Source organism: Nerophis lumbriciformis, linkage group LG08 (genome assembly GCF_033978685.3).
Source record: "Nerophis lumbriciformis linkage group LG08, RoL_Nlum_v2.1, whole genome shotgun sequence".
NCBI classification, from domain to species: domain Eukaryota; kingdom Metazoa; phylum Chordata; class Actinopteri; order Syngnathiformes; family Syngnathidae; genus Nerophis; species Nerophis lumbriciformis.
The window spans coordinates 2627668-2646141 of NC_084555.2; the positions used below are offsets into that span (position 1 = coordinate 2627668).

Sequence of the window (18474 nt, forward strand, 5' to 3'; positions counted from 1 at the left end):
GGATGGATGGATATATGGGAAGTCATGTTCGTACGGGGCGGGGGGCCCAAACAGATCAAATAGTGAACATGTGGGCAGAAGATGGAGCCCCTATGACCATGGATGAAAAGGGTCACCCTGTCTCAACAACACCCATGGTCATCGGTTCCATTCGATTGGCGGTAAAGGTAAGTTGCTAAGGGGGGGGCCCAAACAGATCAAATAGTGAACATGTGGGCAGAAGATGGAGCCCCTATGACCATGGATGAAAAGGGTCACCCTGTCTCAACAACACCCATGGTCATCGGTTCTATTCGATTGGCGGTAAAGGTAAGTTGCTAAGGGGGGGGCCCAAACAGATCAAATAGTGAACATGTGGGCAGAAGATGGAGCCCCTATGACCATGGATGAAAAGGGTCACCCTGTCTCAACAACACCCATGGTCATCGGTTCTATTCGATTGGCGGTAAAGGTAAGTTGCTAGGGGGGGGGGGGGCCCAAACAGATCAAATAGTGAACATGTGGGCAGAAGATGGAGCCCCTATGACCATGGATGAAAAGGGTCACCCTGTCTCAACAACACCCATGGTCATCGGTTCTATTCGATTGGCGGTAAAGGTAAGTTGCTAGGGGGGGGGGGGGCCCAAACAGATCAAATAGTGAACATGTGGGCAGAAGATGGAGCCCCTATGACCATGGATGAAAAGGGTCACCCTGTCTCAACAACACCCATGGTCATCGGTTCTATTCGATTGGCGGTAAAGGTAAGTTGCTAGGGGGGGGGGGCCCAAACAGATCAAATAGTGAACATGTGGGCAGAAGATGGAGCCCCTATGACCATGGATGAAAAGGGTCACCCTGTCTCAACAACACCCATGGTCATCGGTTCTATTCGATTGGCGGTAAAGGTAAGTTGCTAAGGGGGGGGCCCAAACAGATCAAATAGTGAACATGTGGGCAGAAGATGGAGCCCCTATGACCATGGATGAAAAGGGTCACCCTGTCTCAACAACACCCATGGTCATCGGTTCTATTCGATTGGCGGTAAAGGTAAGTTGCTAGGGGGGGGGGGCCCAAACAGATCAAATAGTGAACATGTGGGCAGAAGATGGAGCCCCTATGACCATGGATGAAAAGGGTCACCCTGTCTCAACAACACCCATGGTCATCGGTTCTATTCGATTGGCGGTAAAGGTAAGTTGCTAGGGGGGGGGGCCCAAACAGATCAAATAGTGAACATGTGGGCAGAAGATGGAGCCCCTATGACCATGGATGAAAAGGGTCACCCTGTCTCAACAACACCCATGGTCATCGGTTCTATTCGATTGGCGGTAAAGGTAAGTTGCTAGGGGGGGGGGGGGCCCAAACAGATCAAATAGTGAACATGTGGGCAGAAGATGGAGCCCCTATGACCATGGATGAAAAGGGTCACCCTGTCTCAACAACACCCATGGTCATCGGTTCTATTCGATTGGCGGTAAAGGTAAGTTACAACCTTGTGCGATATTCAGAGTAGGACTTTTAAAATAAAACAAGGAAAGAATGACTGCCAGAAAAAACCAGTGCATTCAAAATGACAAACCCAAACTGAATTTTGTATCCGACTGAAAAATGCACAAATGAATGGCAAACCTGTGTGTCGTCATATTGTTCGTGCTTGTCAGAGTCTGTGGATAGCAGCGGTTTGCGCACTCGGAACAGACTTGTCACCCTAGCCACGGTGTTCTTCACAAAATTGATCACATCTGGGGAAAACAGTAAAGCATCAGCCATTACTATTTAGGGTATACAACATCAAGCAAGCATCAGCCATTACTATTTAGGGTAGATTTTGGGGAAAGTTTTATGTTGATATTACAGTGTGTGTGTGTGTGAGAGCATACCTCCCCTTCGTCTTTTCGCCTCTATCTGGTCACTCTGACTAACACTGTCTGCAGCATCAACACTGTAGAACAAGTATGTCACATTAGCCTTTACTGTACTTTTACTTGATACTACTGTAGCTGTATTGCTTTCGCCTTGTGTCATGTGTTGTGAGCAGCAAGTCTCAAAGGAAACAATTTTAATCTTTTTTTAATGAAGCACAGAAAACCTTTCCTCCTTAGAAGATAACAAGATAACTGAAATATTTATTTTCTGGAGCATACAGTCGTGGTCAAAAGTTTACATACAATTGTAAAGACGTCACATGGACAAAGATAAGACCTTCTGGAGGAAAGTTCTGTGGTCAGATGAAACAAAAATTGAGCGGTTTTCTCCACAATACCCAGCAATATGTTTTGGAGGAGAAAAGGTGAGGCCTTTAATCCATACTTGCCAACCTTGAGACCTCCGATTTCGGGAGGTGGGGGGTGGGGGCGTGGTCGGGGGTGGGGCGGGGCGTGGTTAAGAGGGGAGGCGTATATTGACAGCTAGAATTCACCAAGTCAAGTACGGTATTTCATACATATACATATACATATACATATATATATATATATATATATATATATATGTATGTGTGGGGAAAAAAAATCACAAGACTATTTCATCTCTACAGGCCTGTTTCATGAGGGGGGTACCCTCAATCGTCAGGAGATTTTAATGGGAGCATTCGCATACCATGGTTTATATAGGGCACAGAGTGGGTAACCAGCCAAAAAAAGAACAGAAAACGAAACGGCATCATCTGGTACAACCCCCCATACAGCAAAAACGTCTCAACGAACATTGGACACAAATTCCTCAACCTGATTGACAAACACTTTCCCAAAGACAACAACCTAAGAAAAGTATTCAACAAGAACAACATCAAATTGAGCTACAGCTGCATGAACAATATATGACAAATCATCTCAAACCACAACAAAACAATTGCAAATGAGCCGTCGACCCCCAGTCAGAACGACTCCAAAACCAACAAAGCATGTAACTGTCGAAAGAAACCTGATTGCCCCCTCAACGGGGGATGCTTACAAACATCAGTTGTCTACCAATCTAAGGTAATACGCAAGGACATTAACACATCCGACACATATGTAGGATTAACCGAGGGTGAATTCAAAACCAGATGGAACAATCACAAGGCTTCTTTCAGGAACAAAAACCTGCGAAATACCACAGAACTCAGCAAACACATTTGGGACCTCAAAGACAATAATGTTGAATATTCAATAACATGGCAAATTCTTGCATCCAGCACACCTTACAATAGTGGTAATAAAAGATGCAACCTATGCTTGAAAGAGAAACTGTTTATTATTTACCGTCCAGACCTGTCATCCCTCAACAAGCGCAGCGAAATTGTAACAACATGCCGCCATAGACGGAAACACCTCCTAGGTAACACATGAACCAATCACCACGCCCCTAGGCCAGCCTGTACCCACCCACTCTGTGCCCTATATAAACCATGGTATGCGAATGCTCCCATTAAAATCTCCTGACGATTGAGGGTACCCCCCTCATGAAACAGGCCTGTAGAGATGAAATAGTCTTGTGATTTTTTTCCCCACACATACATATATTGCGCTCTACTACGGTATCGAGCACTATTTTTTGGATAACCTTATTAAGACATATATATATATATATATATATATATATATATATATATCCTGAAAATATGCAAACAAAACTGTGTTTAGATAATTGATACTTCAAACTTGCATAAATAAATCTTAAGGAATATAACATAACTTGGCTTCTGAGAGCTTCAAAATGTAATGAATAAAATGCTAAAAATGTTGATAAACAAGCAATTATTTTAATAATTAAATATGGTCATTTTAAATGAATTATTATGATAATTTAAAATTAATTATTTCAAATATGTTTATTTTAATGTATAATTCTATGGCTGGATGTAATAAGGAGTCAGAAAAAAATAAAAATAAAAATACAATTAATTTTGATGTTTTTAGCAAAATATAGTAAAAATGTATTTAGTTTAAAAAAAATAAATTAATAAATATATTTATTTTTAGGTAAGATAAACATAATAATAGAATTTATCTCTAGTCTGGATGATTTAGTTCTTGTCACCCTGTTGTCCTCACTCAGGTCCGCATGGAGCTGGAGGGGGTGTGGCCTCCAGCTCCGGCTGAAAATCGGGAGATTTTCGGGAGAATATTTGTCCCGGGAGGTTTTCGGGAGAGGCGCTGAATTTCGGGAGTCTCCCGGAAAATTCGGGAGGGTTGGCAAGTATGCTTTAATCCCAGGAAGACCATGTCTACCGTCAAGCATGGTGGTGGTAGTATTATGCTCTGGGCCTGTTTTGCTGCCAAAGGAACTGGTGCTTTACAGAGAGTAAATGGGACAATGAAAAAGGAGGATTACCTCCAAATTCTTCAGGTCAACCTAAAATCATCAGCCCGGAGGTTGGGTCTTGGGCGCTGTTGGGTATTCCAACAGGACAATGACCCCAAATACATGTCAAAAGAATGGCTAAATCAGGCTAGAATTAAGGTTTTGGAATGGCCTTCCCAAAGTCCTGACTTAAACGTGTGGACAATGCTGAAGAAACAAGTCCATGTCAGAAAACGAACAAATTTAGCTGAACTGCACCAGTTTTGTCAAGAGGAGTGGTCAAAAACTCAAGCTGGATGGCTACCAAAAGCGCCTTATTGCAGTGAAACTTGCCAAGGGACATGTAAGCAAATATTAACATTGCTGTATGTATACTTTTGACCCAGCAGATTTGCTCACATTTTCAGTAGACCCATAATAAATTCATAAAATAACCAAATTCATGAATGTTTTTTGTGACCAACAAGTTTGTGCTCCAATCACTCTATCACAAAAAAAATAAGAGTTGTAGAATTTATTGGAAACTCAAGACAGCCATGACATTATGTTCTTTACAAGTGTATGTCAACTTTTGACCACGACTGTATGTTGCAGACTTGACTGTTCCCTACCCGACTCTTCATTTGCACACTTTAGGGAATGAAAATATTATTCATTTCAACATAACTTAGATTTAAGGTAGCTTAGCACGTTGGAAAATTACATTTGAATTGTTCTCTAGCTTGTGCACCACTAATAGTCCAAAATGATATGCCTCATCCCTCAAAGGCTCTCTGCACTTGAGTAATAACTAAGGCAGGGGTACCATACTCATTTTCATTGAGGGCCACATCGCAGTTATGGCTGCCCTCAGAGGGCTGCATGTAACAATGAATAATATATGAATATTAATGTTTAAGGATTTGCCTCATGATATTATTAGACAACCTAAGCATTTGTTTGTATTTTTTTTTTAAGTGTACAGTAAAAAAAAAAATCTGTAGTGTACGGTCTAAAAAAATGGCAGTACAGTTACCAGAATTTTACCATAAATATGGTGTTTTTCTTTGTTTTGTTTTAAATCGGTACCACTTTTTTTTTTTTTTACAGTAAACAAAACAAAAAATCGGTACCACTTTTTTTTTTTTTTTACAGTAACAAACTGGCAGCTCTGTTGCCAGAATTTGTGTAAAAATATGGTGGTTTACAGCATATTACTGTAGATTGGGAAAAACGGTACCACTGTTTTTTTTCAGTTGACATTTTGGCAACTGAGCTGGCTTTTTTTTTTTTTTTTTTAACCGTAAAATCTATTGTTGTTTTTACAGTGTATTATTGTAGCTGGAAAAACAATACAACAGTTTTAAAAAAGGTACAATTCTGGTGACTGGGCTGCCAATTAATTTTTACAATAAAATCCACCTAAGTGTGTGTGACAATAATTGGTACTTTAACTTAACTTAACAATTGGTTTGACAGTGTATTACTGTAAATGGAAAAACAGGTTCACAGTTTGAGGTTTTTTTGCGGTAAAATTCTGGCAACTGAGAATGAAATGAATAGCTTGCTTTGAAATCAAAAGTCAAGCAGTTATTTAAGTATTTGTTTTAACAAAATAAATATTTAGAATGAATAGTGATATTTTATTTGATATTTCATTCATTACATTATTATATATTACATATTTAATTTTGCATTTTTTTTTTTTTCAAAATAGAGCTTTTAGTAAGAAAAGATTCGGCACATACAAAACCCAAAACCAGTGAAGTTGGCACGTTGTGTAAATGGTAAATAAAAACAGAATACATTGATTTGCAAATCCTTTTCAACCTATATTCAATTGAATAGACTGCAAAGACAAGATACTTAACGTTCGAACTGGTAAACTTAGTTATTTGTTGCAAATATTAGCTCATTTGGAATTTGATGCCTGCTACATGTTTCAAAAAACCTGGCACAAGTGGCAAAAAAGACTGAAAAACGTTTTTTTTCATGGACGCCCCTGCTTATTTCAGCAAGACAATGCCAAGCCACATTCTGCACGTGTTACAACAGCGATGGCTTTGTAGTAAAAGAGTGCGGGTACTAGACTGGCCTGTCTTTAGTCCAGACCTGTCTCCCATTGAAAATGTGTGGCGCATTATGAAGCCTAAAATACCACAACGGAGACCCCCGGACTGTTGAACAACTTAAGCTGTACATCAAGCAAGAATGGGAAAGAATTCCACCCGAAAAGCTTCAAAAATTGGTCTCCTCAGTTCCCAAACGTTTACTGAGTGTTGTTAAAAGGAAAGGCCATGTAACACAGTGGTAAAAATGCCCCTGTGCCAACTTTTTTGCAATGTGTTGCTGCCATTATATATAGAGATGTCCGATAATATCGGACTCCTGATATTATTGGCCGATAAATGCTTTGAAATGTAGGATCAGAAATTATCGGTATCGGTTTCAAAAAGTTAAATTTATGACTTTTTAAAACGTCGCTGTACGGAGTGGTACACGGACGAAGGGAGAAGTACAGAGCGCCAATAAACCTTAAAGGCACTGCCTTTGCGTGCCGGCCCAATCACATAATATCTACGGCTTTTCACACACACAAGTGAATGCAATACATACTTGGTCAACAGCCATACAGGTCACACTGAGGGTGGCCGTATAAACAACTTTAACACTGTTACAAATATGCGCCACACTGTGAACCCACACCAAACAAGAATGACAAACACATTTCGGGAGAACATCCGCACCGTAACACAACATAACAAATACCCAGAACCCCTTGCAGCACAAACTCTTCCGGGACGCTACAATATACACCCCCCGCCCAGGGAGAGCATGTCTCAAATTCCAAGCTGCTGTTTTGAGGCATGTTAAAAAAAATAATGCACTTTGTGACTTCAATAATAAATATGGCAGTGCCATGTTGGCATTTTTTTTTTCCATAACTTGAGTTGATTTATTTTGGAAAATCTTGTTACATTGTTTAATGCATCCAGCGGGGCATCACAACAAAATTAGGCATAATAATGTGTTAATTCCACGACTATATATATATATATATATATATATATACAGTGGGGCAAAAAAGTATTTAGTCAGCCACCAATTGTGAAAGTTCTCCCACTTGAAATGATGACAGAGGTCTGTAATTTTCATCATAGGTACACTTCAACTGTGAGAGACAGAATGTGAAAAAAAAAATCCAGGAATTCACATTGTAGGATTTTTAAAGAATTTATTTGTAAATTATGGTGGAAAATAACTATTTGGTCAATAACAAAAATTCAACTCAATGCTTTGTAATATAACCTTTGTTGGCAATAACAGAGGTCAAACGATTACTATAGGTCTTTACCAGGTTTGCACACACAGTAGCTGGTATTTTGGCCCATTCCTCCATGCAGATCTTCTCGAGAGCAGTGATGTTTTGGGGCTGTCGCCGAGCAACACGGACTTTCAACTCCCTCCACAGATTTTCTATGGGGTTAAGGTCTGGAGACTGGCTAGGCCACTCCAGGACTTTCAAATGCTTCTTACGGAGCCACTCCTTCGTTGCCCGGGCGGTGTGTTTGGGATCATTGTCATGCTGGAAGACCCAGCCACGTTTCATCTTCAAAGCTCTCACTGATGGAAGGAGGTTTTGGCTCAAAATCTCACGATACATGGCCCCATTCATTCTTTCCTTAACACGGATCAGTCGGCCTGTCCCCTTAGAAGAAAAACAGCCCCAAAGCATGATGTTTCCACCCCCATGCTTCACAGTAGGTATGGTGTTCTTGGGATGCAACTCAGTATTCTTCTTCCTCCAAACACGACGAGTTGAGTTTATACCAAAAAGTTCTATTTTGGTTTCATCTGACCACATGACATTCTCCCAATCATCTGCTGTATCATCCATGTGCTCTCTGGCAAACTTCAGAGGGGCCTGGACATGCACTGGCTTAAGCAGGGGGACACGTCTGGCACTGCAGGATTTGATTCCCTGTCGGCGTAGTGTGTTACTGATGGTAACCTTTGTTACTTTGGTCCCAGCTCTCTGCAGGTCATTGACCAGGTCCCCCCGTGTGGTTCTGGGATTTTTGCTCACCGTTCTCATGATCATTTTGACCCCACGGCATGAGCCCCAGATCGAAGGAGATTATCAGTGGTCTTGTATGTCTTCCATTTTCTGATAATTGCTCCCACAGTTGATTTTTTTCACACCAAGCTGCTTGCCTATTGTAGATTCACTCTTCACAGTCTGGTGCAGGTCTACAATCCTTTTCCTGGTGTCCTTCGACAGCTCTTTGGTCTTGGTCATAGTGGAGTTTGGAGTCTGACTGTTTGAGGCTGTGGACAGGTGTCTTTTATACAGATAACCAGTTCAAACAGGTGCCATTAATACAGGTAACAAGTGGAGGACAGAAGAGCTTCTTAAAGAAGAAGTTACAGGTCTGTGAGAGCCAGAGATCTTCCTTGTTTGAAGTGACCAAATACTTATTTTCCACCATAATTTACAAATAAATTATTTAAAAATCCTACAATGTGAATTCCTGGATTTTTTTTTCACATTCTGTCTCTCACAGTTGAAGTGTACCTATGATGAAAATTACAGACCTCTGTCATCATTTTAAGTGGGAGAACTTGCACAATTGGTGGCTGACTAAATACTTTTTTGCCCCACTGTATATATATATATATATATATATATATATATATATATATATATATATATATATATATATATATATATCTATCGGTATAATTAAGAGTTGGACAATATCGGAATATCGGCAGAAAAGCCATTATCGGACATCTCTAATTATATTCTAAGTTAATGATCATTTGCCAAAAAAAAAACGTGTTTCTCAGCTCGAACATTAAATATCTTGTCTTTGCAGTCTATTCAATTTACTATAAGTTGATAAGGATTTGCAAATCATTGTATTCTGTTTTTATTTACGATTTACACATCGTGCCAACTTTCACTGGTTTTGGGGTTTGTATTTCCAGGCGTTCAAGGGCCACATCTGGCCCCCGGGCCCTAAATTTTGACATCAGTGGACTAAGGAAATTACGGTAATTTGACATGTTGTGTTTCCAATGTTATGTGTACTCAATCTATGATAGTTACGGTAGCAGGGTAATACAACAGCTAATAAGCGGTGTTAACTACTAATATACGACGCTCTCTCTCGCTTATGTAACCTTACCTAGTGACTAAAAAAGCCAATTCAGTTAACAATGTCAGTTTTAATTGTGACTTAATATAAAAAAAAGAGTGTTTTCGAGCACAAACCTCTGATAGTTCCGTTTAACCGGTCGCCCGTGGCCCTCGCGCCGCCTTAGTCTGGCGCCACTCGCTTGCTCCTCGTTAGTTTCGTGCTTTTGCCCTGCGTCGGGCTCAAAAAACGACGAGATTCTGTCTAATATCCATCCGTACATCCCCGACAAATACACAAAAAATACAAGCAGGTCCTCAAAGCGGGCCAGGACGGGTCTACACATGTGCCAAATAAACAATGAATGTCAACAACAGCGGCCTGTCAAAATGAAACCGAGCTAGCGTTAGCATGATTTCGATATTCACGTCATGTAGTGTCGTTTAATTCAGTGGACTGGATGTGCAGGGGCGGGCGGGGTTTAAAGTCCAACACATCGGATTTGCCATTGAGACAAACAGCGCTGTCTATAAGTTTAAAACGAGCAAACCCAAAGATGAGCCTCTACATGACGTCAGCAGCACCAAAGCGGCTGATTGGCCGAGCCTGAAACCCTGTTCCTAGTTACGTAACGGTTAGCAACAACGTTACATAAAATAACTTCAAAATAAATGTATGTATTTATAGTTTAATTGACGTGAATTTTTTTTTTTGGTAGATTTGATCAGATCTAAGTCTTTGAGCATGAACTGATGAAGCCTACTTGGATGAGAGGCAAAAGGTCTAAGACAAACCAAACAGTCCAGTTGCGATCGATTGAATTACAATGAATGAGAATATTCATAGAGAAATTACATTTGAATACAAATGTAATTCAAATGAAATAATCAGAATAAAAGTAATGCTTAATTAAAAAACTTAAAAATCACATCGCAGTCACATACTTGCCAACCCTCCCGAATTTCAGTGCCCCTCTCGAAAATCTCCGGGGGCAACCATTCTCCCGAATTTCTCCCGATTTCCACCCGGACAACAATATTGGGGGCGACTGCCTTTAGCGTCCTCTCTCACTTGAAACCTTCACCCCTTAACAGCCGCATGCTGTCCAGGCGTCTGCTTTTCCTCCATATAAACAGCGTGCCGGCACAGTCACATAATAATGTAGCGTTGGACGGGTTTAACAACGGTCTTTACTCGAAGATGACAAGAAATGCTGACACGTTGAATGATCTTTTAACTGGCTTAACGATAACGTTAATTTCGAGCACACACACATAAGTGAATGCAAGCCATACTTGTTCAACAGCCATACATGTCACACTGACGGTGGCCATATAAACAACGTTAACACTGTTACTAATATGCGGCACACTGTCAACACACACTAAACAAGAATGACAAACACATTTAGGGAGAACATCCACAAGGTAACACAACATAAACACAACAGAACAAATACCCAGAATCCCTTGCAGCACTAACTCTTCCAGGACGCTACAATAACATCTACGGCTTTTGGAGCTCAGTGCACAACTGCACACACAACAAGAAGGAGACAAAGCAGAAGAACGAAGAAGAGACATGGCGACGACGAGTAAGAAGAAATACGCTTGCAAGTTCCAAAATGATTGGAAAAAAGAATTTAATTTCATCCAGGACAGCTCGAAGGGGAAGGGGTATGCTGCCTGCATTTCAACCCCGCCCACAACACACCCCCATCTCCCAAATTCGGAGGTCTCAAGGTTGGCAAGTATACGCACTCATGTCATAGTATTTACAGTCATAACATATGAAAGTATTTTCACTCTTAAAAAAAACAACAAAAAAACAGTGTGCTGTAATCACATTTAAAATATTTATTATCTCAACAGTAGAAATACTAACGAAAAAAAAAAAAAAAAAAAGAATGACGGGAAATATGTACACGCAGCTATGTTGATAAACAGGATTTTCCAGTGCAAAATCATACATAACAGCACATATATTGGTGTAAAACATTAGTAGAAAAATACAACACTATTTAAAAATGACAACATTTTCAACCTCCATAACAACAATAACAATATATAAGACAACAAAAAATAATTTATGTACCTAAAAAAAAAATCAAAAAAAAATCACAATACATATTAAAAAAAAGACATGCATGGATGGATGTAAGGCATATATGTTTGGCGGTCTTAGTGGTCCGGCTTCTTGGGGTCATGCTGGAGAAGAGAAGAACCTGACAAGACATACATATATAATATGTTAATTAAGGTTGATTCTACCAATGATTTAAACAGATTGTAGTAATTGAATCATTCATACCAATAAAAACGGTAGTAATTAAAGTTAAAGTACCACTGATAGTCACACACACACACACACACTAGGTGTGGTGAAATTACCTTTTGCATTTGACCCATCCCCTTGTTACACCCCTTGGGAGGTGAGGGGAGCAGTGAGCAGCAGCGGTGGCTGCGCTCGGGAATCATTTTTGGTGATTTAACGAAAGCATTTAAAGAATCTACAAACAGTAATTACTGATACATAGAATTTAGTGCTGCTACAAGTAAGGATTATTACTAAAAATATGTCCATCACAGTTGTAAAAAAGCAAGAATGTAACATTCCCATTGCAACAATAAACACGAATTTGCCTCAAACTTAGACCTGCAATGTCATTAACCGTCCTGGGAGGTGCATGTTGACATTAACTTTTTATTTTACTTTGGTGGGCTGAGTGTTAGTAACACCCACCTGGGCCGATGTCCAATCATCAGGGGAACAGGCTGCCTATAACCGCCATTCCTTTTTTGGAGGTGGGACTAAATGTGGTTCATCTATTGTTTAGATTTTACTGGTGCATGTCTGGCTCACATCCCGCTCATTAAGTATGCGTGGCAGTCAAGCTGCCAAATCTGACATTCAGTACATTCAACAATACCGTGATCATGCATCTACAAAATCGATTAATTTTTTGAATTGATTTAGAAATATTACAAAAATGAATCTTGGATTAATATGATTTTTTTTTTTTGGAAACCCCTAATTCTAATATTGTAATTGGAATGTAAACTTTTAAATATCCAAGTTAAAAAAACTAATAAAAATAAAATATACCCTCTTAGCAAAATGTTGCACTTGAATAAAATTCACAACAAAAAGCAATGAAATAGGTTCTGTCTCATTTAAAGGGAAACTGCACTTTTTTTTTGGGCATTTGCCTATCGTTCACATTCATGAGAGACAAGAACACGCACGTCTTTTTTTTTTGGCGGGGTGATTTTAATTTTGATAAACGTTTGGAAGATGCGGCAAAATGGGTGTCATCGTTATAGCCTTCAAAACCATCCATTATTGTTTTGTATACTGTTGCGTTTTGGACCAGTTGTTCCTCCCAGGGAATTCAAGTCGCTCCCAAGCTCTTTACGACACTTAAAGCTGAGTTGAAAAACCACCAGAGACAGAATAGGTATTTTGTAATATATTTGCAAAGCTTTGCATATATACATTGAGACCAGTCCAGCATAGAACATTCACTCGCGCCGCTAAGATGGTCTGCCCCCTTGACCAAACCCCCTCTCCTCTTAAGTCTCTCTTCCTCCCCCCCTGGCAGTCATGTCCCTCTAGTCAAAACACATGCTTATTATCTCTCTCTCTAACATTCCTCACTCAAGGTTAAGCACACAGTTTTGCAGACAACCAAAAGACCACATTTGGAAGAAAAACACTAGCTGTTTTGTAATATGATTATGAAATAAAAAGAAGTAACACTTAAATTCGGATATATGTAAATATCTGCCTCCGACAATACACACTGCAAGTCTATATATAATGTAGTAACAGACATGTTCACAACACCTTTTACAATATTTACCGTATTTTGGTCATTTGAATCATTGCCGGAACTAATTCTTCGGCACATATACTGTATTTCCGTTTCCATAAAAGCGCATGTCCGACAATGTGTGTTCCTACTTCCGGATTCAAAACGCTTGTGTGTTACTGTATACTAATTAGAGATGTCCCATAATGGCTTTTTTGCCAATATCCGATATTGTCCAACTCTTAATTACCGATTCCGATATCAACCGATACCTATATATACAGACGTGGAATTAACACATTATTATGCCAAATTTTGTTGTGATGCCCCGCTGGATGCATTAAACAATGTAAAGGTTTTCCAAAATAAATCAACTCAAGTTATGGAAAAAAAATGCCAACATGGCACTGCCATATTTACTATTGAAGTCACAAAGTGCATTATTTTTTTTAACATGCCTCAAAACAGCAGCTTGGAATTTGGGACATGCGCTCCCTGAGAGAGCATAAGGAGGTTGAGGTGGGGGATAGCGGGGTAGCGTATATCGTAGCGTCCAGGAAGAGTTAGTGCTGCAAGGGGTTCTGGGTATTTGTTCTGTTGTGTTACGGTGCGGATGTTCTCCCGAAATGTGTTTGTCATTCTTGTTTGGTGTGGGTTCACAGTGTGGCGCATATTTGCAAAAGTGTTAAAGTTGTTTATACGGCCACCCTCAGTGTGACCTGTATGGCTGTTGACCAAGTATGCATGCATTCACTTGTGTGTGTGAAAAGCCGTAGATATTATGTGACTGGGCCGGCACGCAAAGGCAGTGCCTTTAAGGTTTATTGGCGCTCCGTACTTCTCCCTACGTCCGTGTACACAGCGGTATTTCAAAAAAGTCATAAATTGAACTTTTTAAAAGAGATACCAATAATTTTGAAACCGATACCGATAATTTCCGATATTACATTTTAAAGCATTTATCTCTAATACTAATCATGGCAGACTTAGTAACAAAGGACAAAGATGACTATTTTTGGACAAATGAGGATTTATAACCTTATCTTTTTGAATTTGAATTTATGGAGGATGAACTACTGCTTCTAGAAGCCAACACCAAGGAAGAGTGAGATGTTGGAGCAGACGGAAGCAGAGGTGAAAGTGAATCGAAGTTGCAAAGTGTGTTACTTGAAGCAAAGCTATTTCGACATAAATGGTGTGCTTACCCATAATTAATCGGGAAAAAAACCGTCCCTGGCCAGATGGGCCAAAACTGTTCATCGATTGAGTCCAACTTTATATTGATCATGATACACGCAGCACGTAATGCGTGTTATTACAACTACAGTACATACGCTGTCTGGCTAGCTGTGTACAAACAAAACATGAAATGTGGACTAATATTTTACAGATACTGTAATGATTGTTCATGTTTTTCAGTCAGTACAGATTGGTGTCCTACAGCAGTGTTCTGCATTACAAACTTAAACATGTTTCATCCTGACGTAGAAGCTAGCTTATCTCTTGCCACAGTTAGCTTCTACGGCTAATACTGTAGCACACTGATGTGTTAGTACGCTAAAAAATAGTTCCTCTGTTTGCTACCACAATAACAATGTTGCTAGAGTTAGGTTATTATACAGGTTACAGAACATGAATGAAGTGTTGACGGTTTTTGAATGCATTTTTAAAGTAATTTAGTGGTATAATTGATTGGTACCATGAGCGGTATTGCTAGCCACCAAGAACGAGCCCATTTTTATGTTAGAAAGCGAAAGAGAAAAAAAACTCTATCTTCTTGATTGGATTGTGAACGATAGGCAAAACTCCCCCCCAAATGTTTTTATTTTATTTTAAAAATGCATTCAAAAACCATCAACAATACTTCTTTTACATTCCATAACCTGTATAAAAACAAGCTGCATCAACTAGAGATGTCCGATAATATCGGCCTGCCGATATTATTGGCCGATAAATGCTTTAAAATGTAATATCGGAAATTATCGGTATCGTTTTTTTTTTTTATTATCGGTATGTTTTTTATTTTAATTTTATTTTTTTTAATTTTTATCAAATCAACATAAACACAAGATACACTTACAATTAGTGCACCAACCCAAAAAACCTCCCTTCCCCATTTACACTCATTCACACAAAAGGGTTGTTTCCTTCTGTTATTAATATTCTGGTTCCTACATTATATATCAATATGTATCAATACAGTCTGCAAGGGATACAGTCCGGAAGCACACATGATTGTGCGTGCTGCTGGTCCACTAATAGTACTAACCTTTAACACTTAATTTTACTAATTTTCATTAATTACTAGTTTCTATGTACCGTATTTTTCGGACTATAAGTCGTAGTTTGTTTCATAGTTTGGCCGGGGGTGCGACTTATACTCAGGAGCGACTTATGTGTGCAATTATTAACACATTACCGTAAAATATCAAATAATATTATTTAGCTCATTCACGTAAGAGACTAGACGTATAAGATTTCATGGGATTTAGCGATTAGGAGTGACAGATTGTTTGGTAAACGTATAGCATGTTCTATATGTTATAGTTATTTGAATGACTCTTACCATAATATGTTACGTTAACATACCAGTTGGTTATTTATGCCTCATATAACGTACACTTATTCAGCCTGTTGTTCACTATTCTTTATTTATTTTAAATTGCCTTTTAAATGTCTATTCTTGGTGTTAAGTTTTATCAAATAAATTTCCCCCCAAAAATGCGACTTATATATGTTTGTTTCCTTCTTTATTATGCATTTTCGGCAAGTGCGACTTATAGTCCCGTGCGACTTATACTCCGAAAAATACGGTAACTGTTTTTATATAGTTTTACTTTCTTTTTTATTCAAGAAAATGTTTTTAATTTATTTATCTTATTTTATTTTTATTAATTTAAAAAAAAAGGACCTTATCTTCACCATACCTGGTTGTCCAAATTAGGCACAATAATGTGTTAATTCTACGACTGTATATATCGGTATCGGTTGATATCGGTATCGGTAATTAAAGAGTTGGACAATATCGGAATATCGGATATTGGCAAAAAGCCATTATCGGACATCCCTAGTATCAACACTGTTATTGTAAGAGCGAACACTGAGGAACTCTTTCTAGCATAGTAAGACATTGTCTTGGAACAGCATACTACAGAATTAGCCGTAAGATAGCTATGGCAAGAGATGAGCTAGCTTCTAGATCTGCACGAAACAGGTTTAAGTTTGTAATGCACAACACAATGCGATAGGACACCAATCTGTACTGACTGAAAAACATGAACAATCATATTACAGTATCTGTAAAGTATCAGGTATCAGTTGTCTCTTTGGTCCAGCTGGCCAAGGACGTTTTTTCCGGTTTTATTTTGGGTAAGCACTCAATTAATGTCGAAATAGCTTGGCTCCAAGGTCCACATCTACAGCGTCAAAGTGACGCTGACCTCACTCTTTCGGCTTCTGTCTGCTCCAACATTTCACCCTCTCTTCGTGCTCGTCCGTATATTATTGTTCAAAAAGATAACCTCTTAAGGCCCAAGCTGTTTGTTTACATGCTTTTTTTTTTATTTCTCTTTGCTATTTGGGCTTATTGGACCCTAATTAGAATAAAAACTAAGCATCATCTTTTTATGATGTACTTAGTCCATAAGTAACAAACGTGTACTTCATGTTTAGTGACATGCTAATTCTTATTTTTACACTTTTTTCTTCCAAATTCCATTGTATGTTATACTCTTCTGACACCACTAGATGGCAGTATAAGTGTCCACATAAGGGCCATAAGACCCCAATTCCGTAGTGTACACAATTTTGGAAATAAGAGCTAAAAGGTGCTGTCCACGCATGTGGCCAACTAAGCCTTTAGAGGTTTTAAGGCTGTGAATCCTCTTTTGTCCAAAAATAGTCTTCTTCGTCGTCTTTTACCAAGTCTGCCATGATTAAAGCACACATGCATTTGTTTCCAGAAGTAGGAACACACATTTGTTGCTGGAAGTCGGACGTGCACTGCAACAGAAACGGAAATCTGGTCCGGCAATGGTTAAAATTACCAAAATACAGTAAATATTGTACATATTAACACTTTAATATTGTTATGAAGGTGTCTGTTACTTAAATTAAATATAGACTTGCTGTGGTATATATATAAAACGTTGGAGGGTTTTGAAGTTCTTTTAGATGGCTTTGAAGGCTATAACTGTGACTCCCATTAGCCACATCGTCCAAGCGTCTTTGATGATTAAAAAAAAAAAGAAAAAAGAAAGACGTGTGTTCTTACTTCTCATAATGATTATGAATGGCAAAATTCCAAAGAAAGTGTAGATCCCCTTTGAAGAGAGGGTGGAGGACCCTCAAATATACACAACCAAAACAATTAATAAAATGTCAAAATGATCACGGTGTTTATCACGATATTGTTGAATGTGCTCAAAAAGTACTTATAAACTCACTCAAATCATTTAACCAAGTTGTAATTTTTTTTAAATAACTCAGATAAATAGACACATTATACTTTGTTGGCAGAGGAAACATAAAATATTGTTCTGGCTTCATCAGTGGCCTAGTGGTTAGAGTGTCCGTCCTGAGATTGATAGGTTGTGAGTTCAAACCCCGGCCAAGTCATACCAAAGACTATAAAAATGGGACCAATTACCTCCCTGCTTGGCACTCAGCATCAAAGGTTGGAATTGGGGGTTAAATCACCAAAAATTATTCCCGGGCGCGGCCACCGCTGCTGCTCACTGCTCCCCTCACATCCCAGGGGGTGATCAAGGGTGATGGTGATCAAGGGTGATGGGTCAAATGCAGAGGATAATTTCACCACACCTAGTGTGTGTGACAATCATTGGTATTTTAACTTATAAGAGCCATATTATTTTACGTGTGTTTAAATATGGTAAATGGTCTGTATTTATATAGTAGACCTTTTACCATACCTGAAACAATACCAAAGCACGTTACATTATACATTACATTCACCCATTGACATACTGATGTTGGAAGCTGCCATGTTAGGCGCTTAACACATCAGGAGCAAGGTGGGCGAAGTGTCTTGCACAAGGACACAACGACCGTGACTAAGATAGTGAAAACTGGATACGAACCTGGAACCCTCAAGTTACTGGCACGACGACCGCTCTACCATTTGAGCCACATCACCCCACAACAGGTACTTTACACACACTAAAATCTAATAACAAAGTTATATATTTTTTTAAATATGTTTATCTTTCTCTATTTTAATTCATAAATGTATTAGAATGTTTTTGTTACGGTTTATGT

General features: G+C 39.0%; 2 protein-coding genes across 7 annotated transcripts in view; both read right to left on the minus strand.

Annotated features, from left to right (window-relative positions):
* senp2 (SUMO specific peptidase 2) overlaps window positions 1–9826 on the minus strand; it is a 37038-nt gene extending 27212 nt beyond the window's left edge. The window contains exons 1-3 of the mRNA XM_061968126.2: window positions 9524–9826; window positions 1863–1924; window positions 1612–1724 (exon numbers count right to left, since the gene is read on the minus strand). Coding sequence (XP_061824110.1) covers window positions 1612–1724; window positions 1863–1924; window positions 9524–9732 — 384 coding nt within the window. The 5' untranslated portion in view covers window positions 9733–9826. The remainder of the gene's footprint in view (window positions 1–1611; window positions 1725–1862; window positions 1925–9523) is intronic.
* Window positions 9827–11011: 1185 nt separating this feature from the next.
* The window catches only part of pcnt (pericentrin), a 92339-nt gene continuing 84876 nt past the window's right edge, over window positions 11012–18474 (minus strand). For 5 of the 6 annotated variants that reach the window (XM_061968118.2, XM_061968115.2, XM_061968116.2 and 2 more), the window contains one exon: window positions 11012–11610. In XM_061968118.2, the coding sequence (XP_061824102.2) occupies window positions 11567–11610 (44 nt within the window). In that variant the 3' untranslated portion in view covers window positions 11012–11566. The remainder of the gene's footprint in view (window positions 11611–18474) is intronic. The other variant, XM_072913621.1, reaches the window with a different exon arrangement.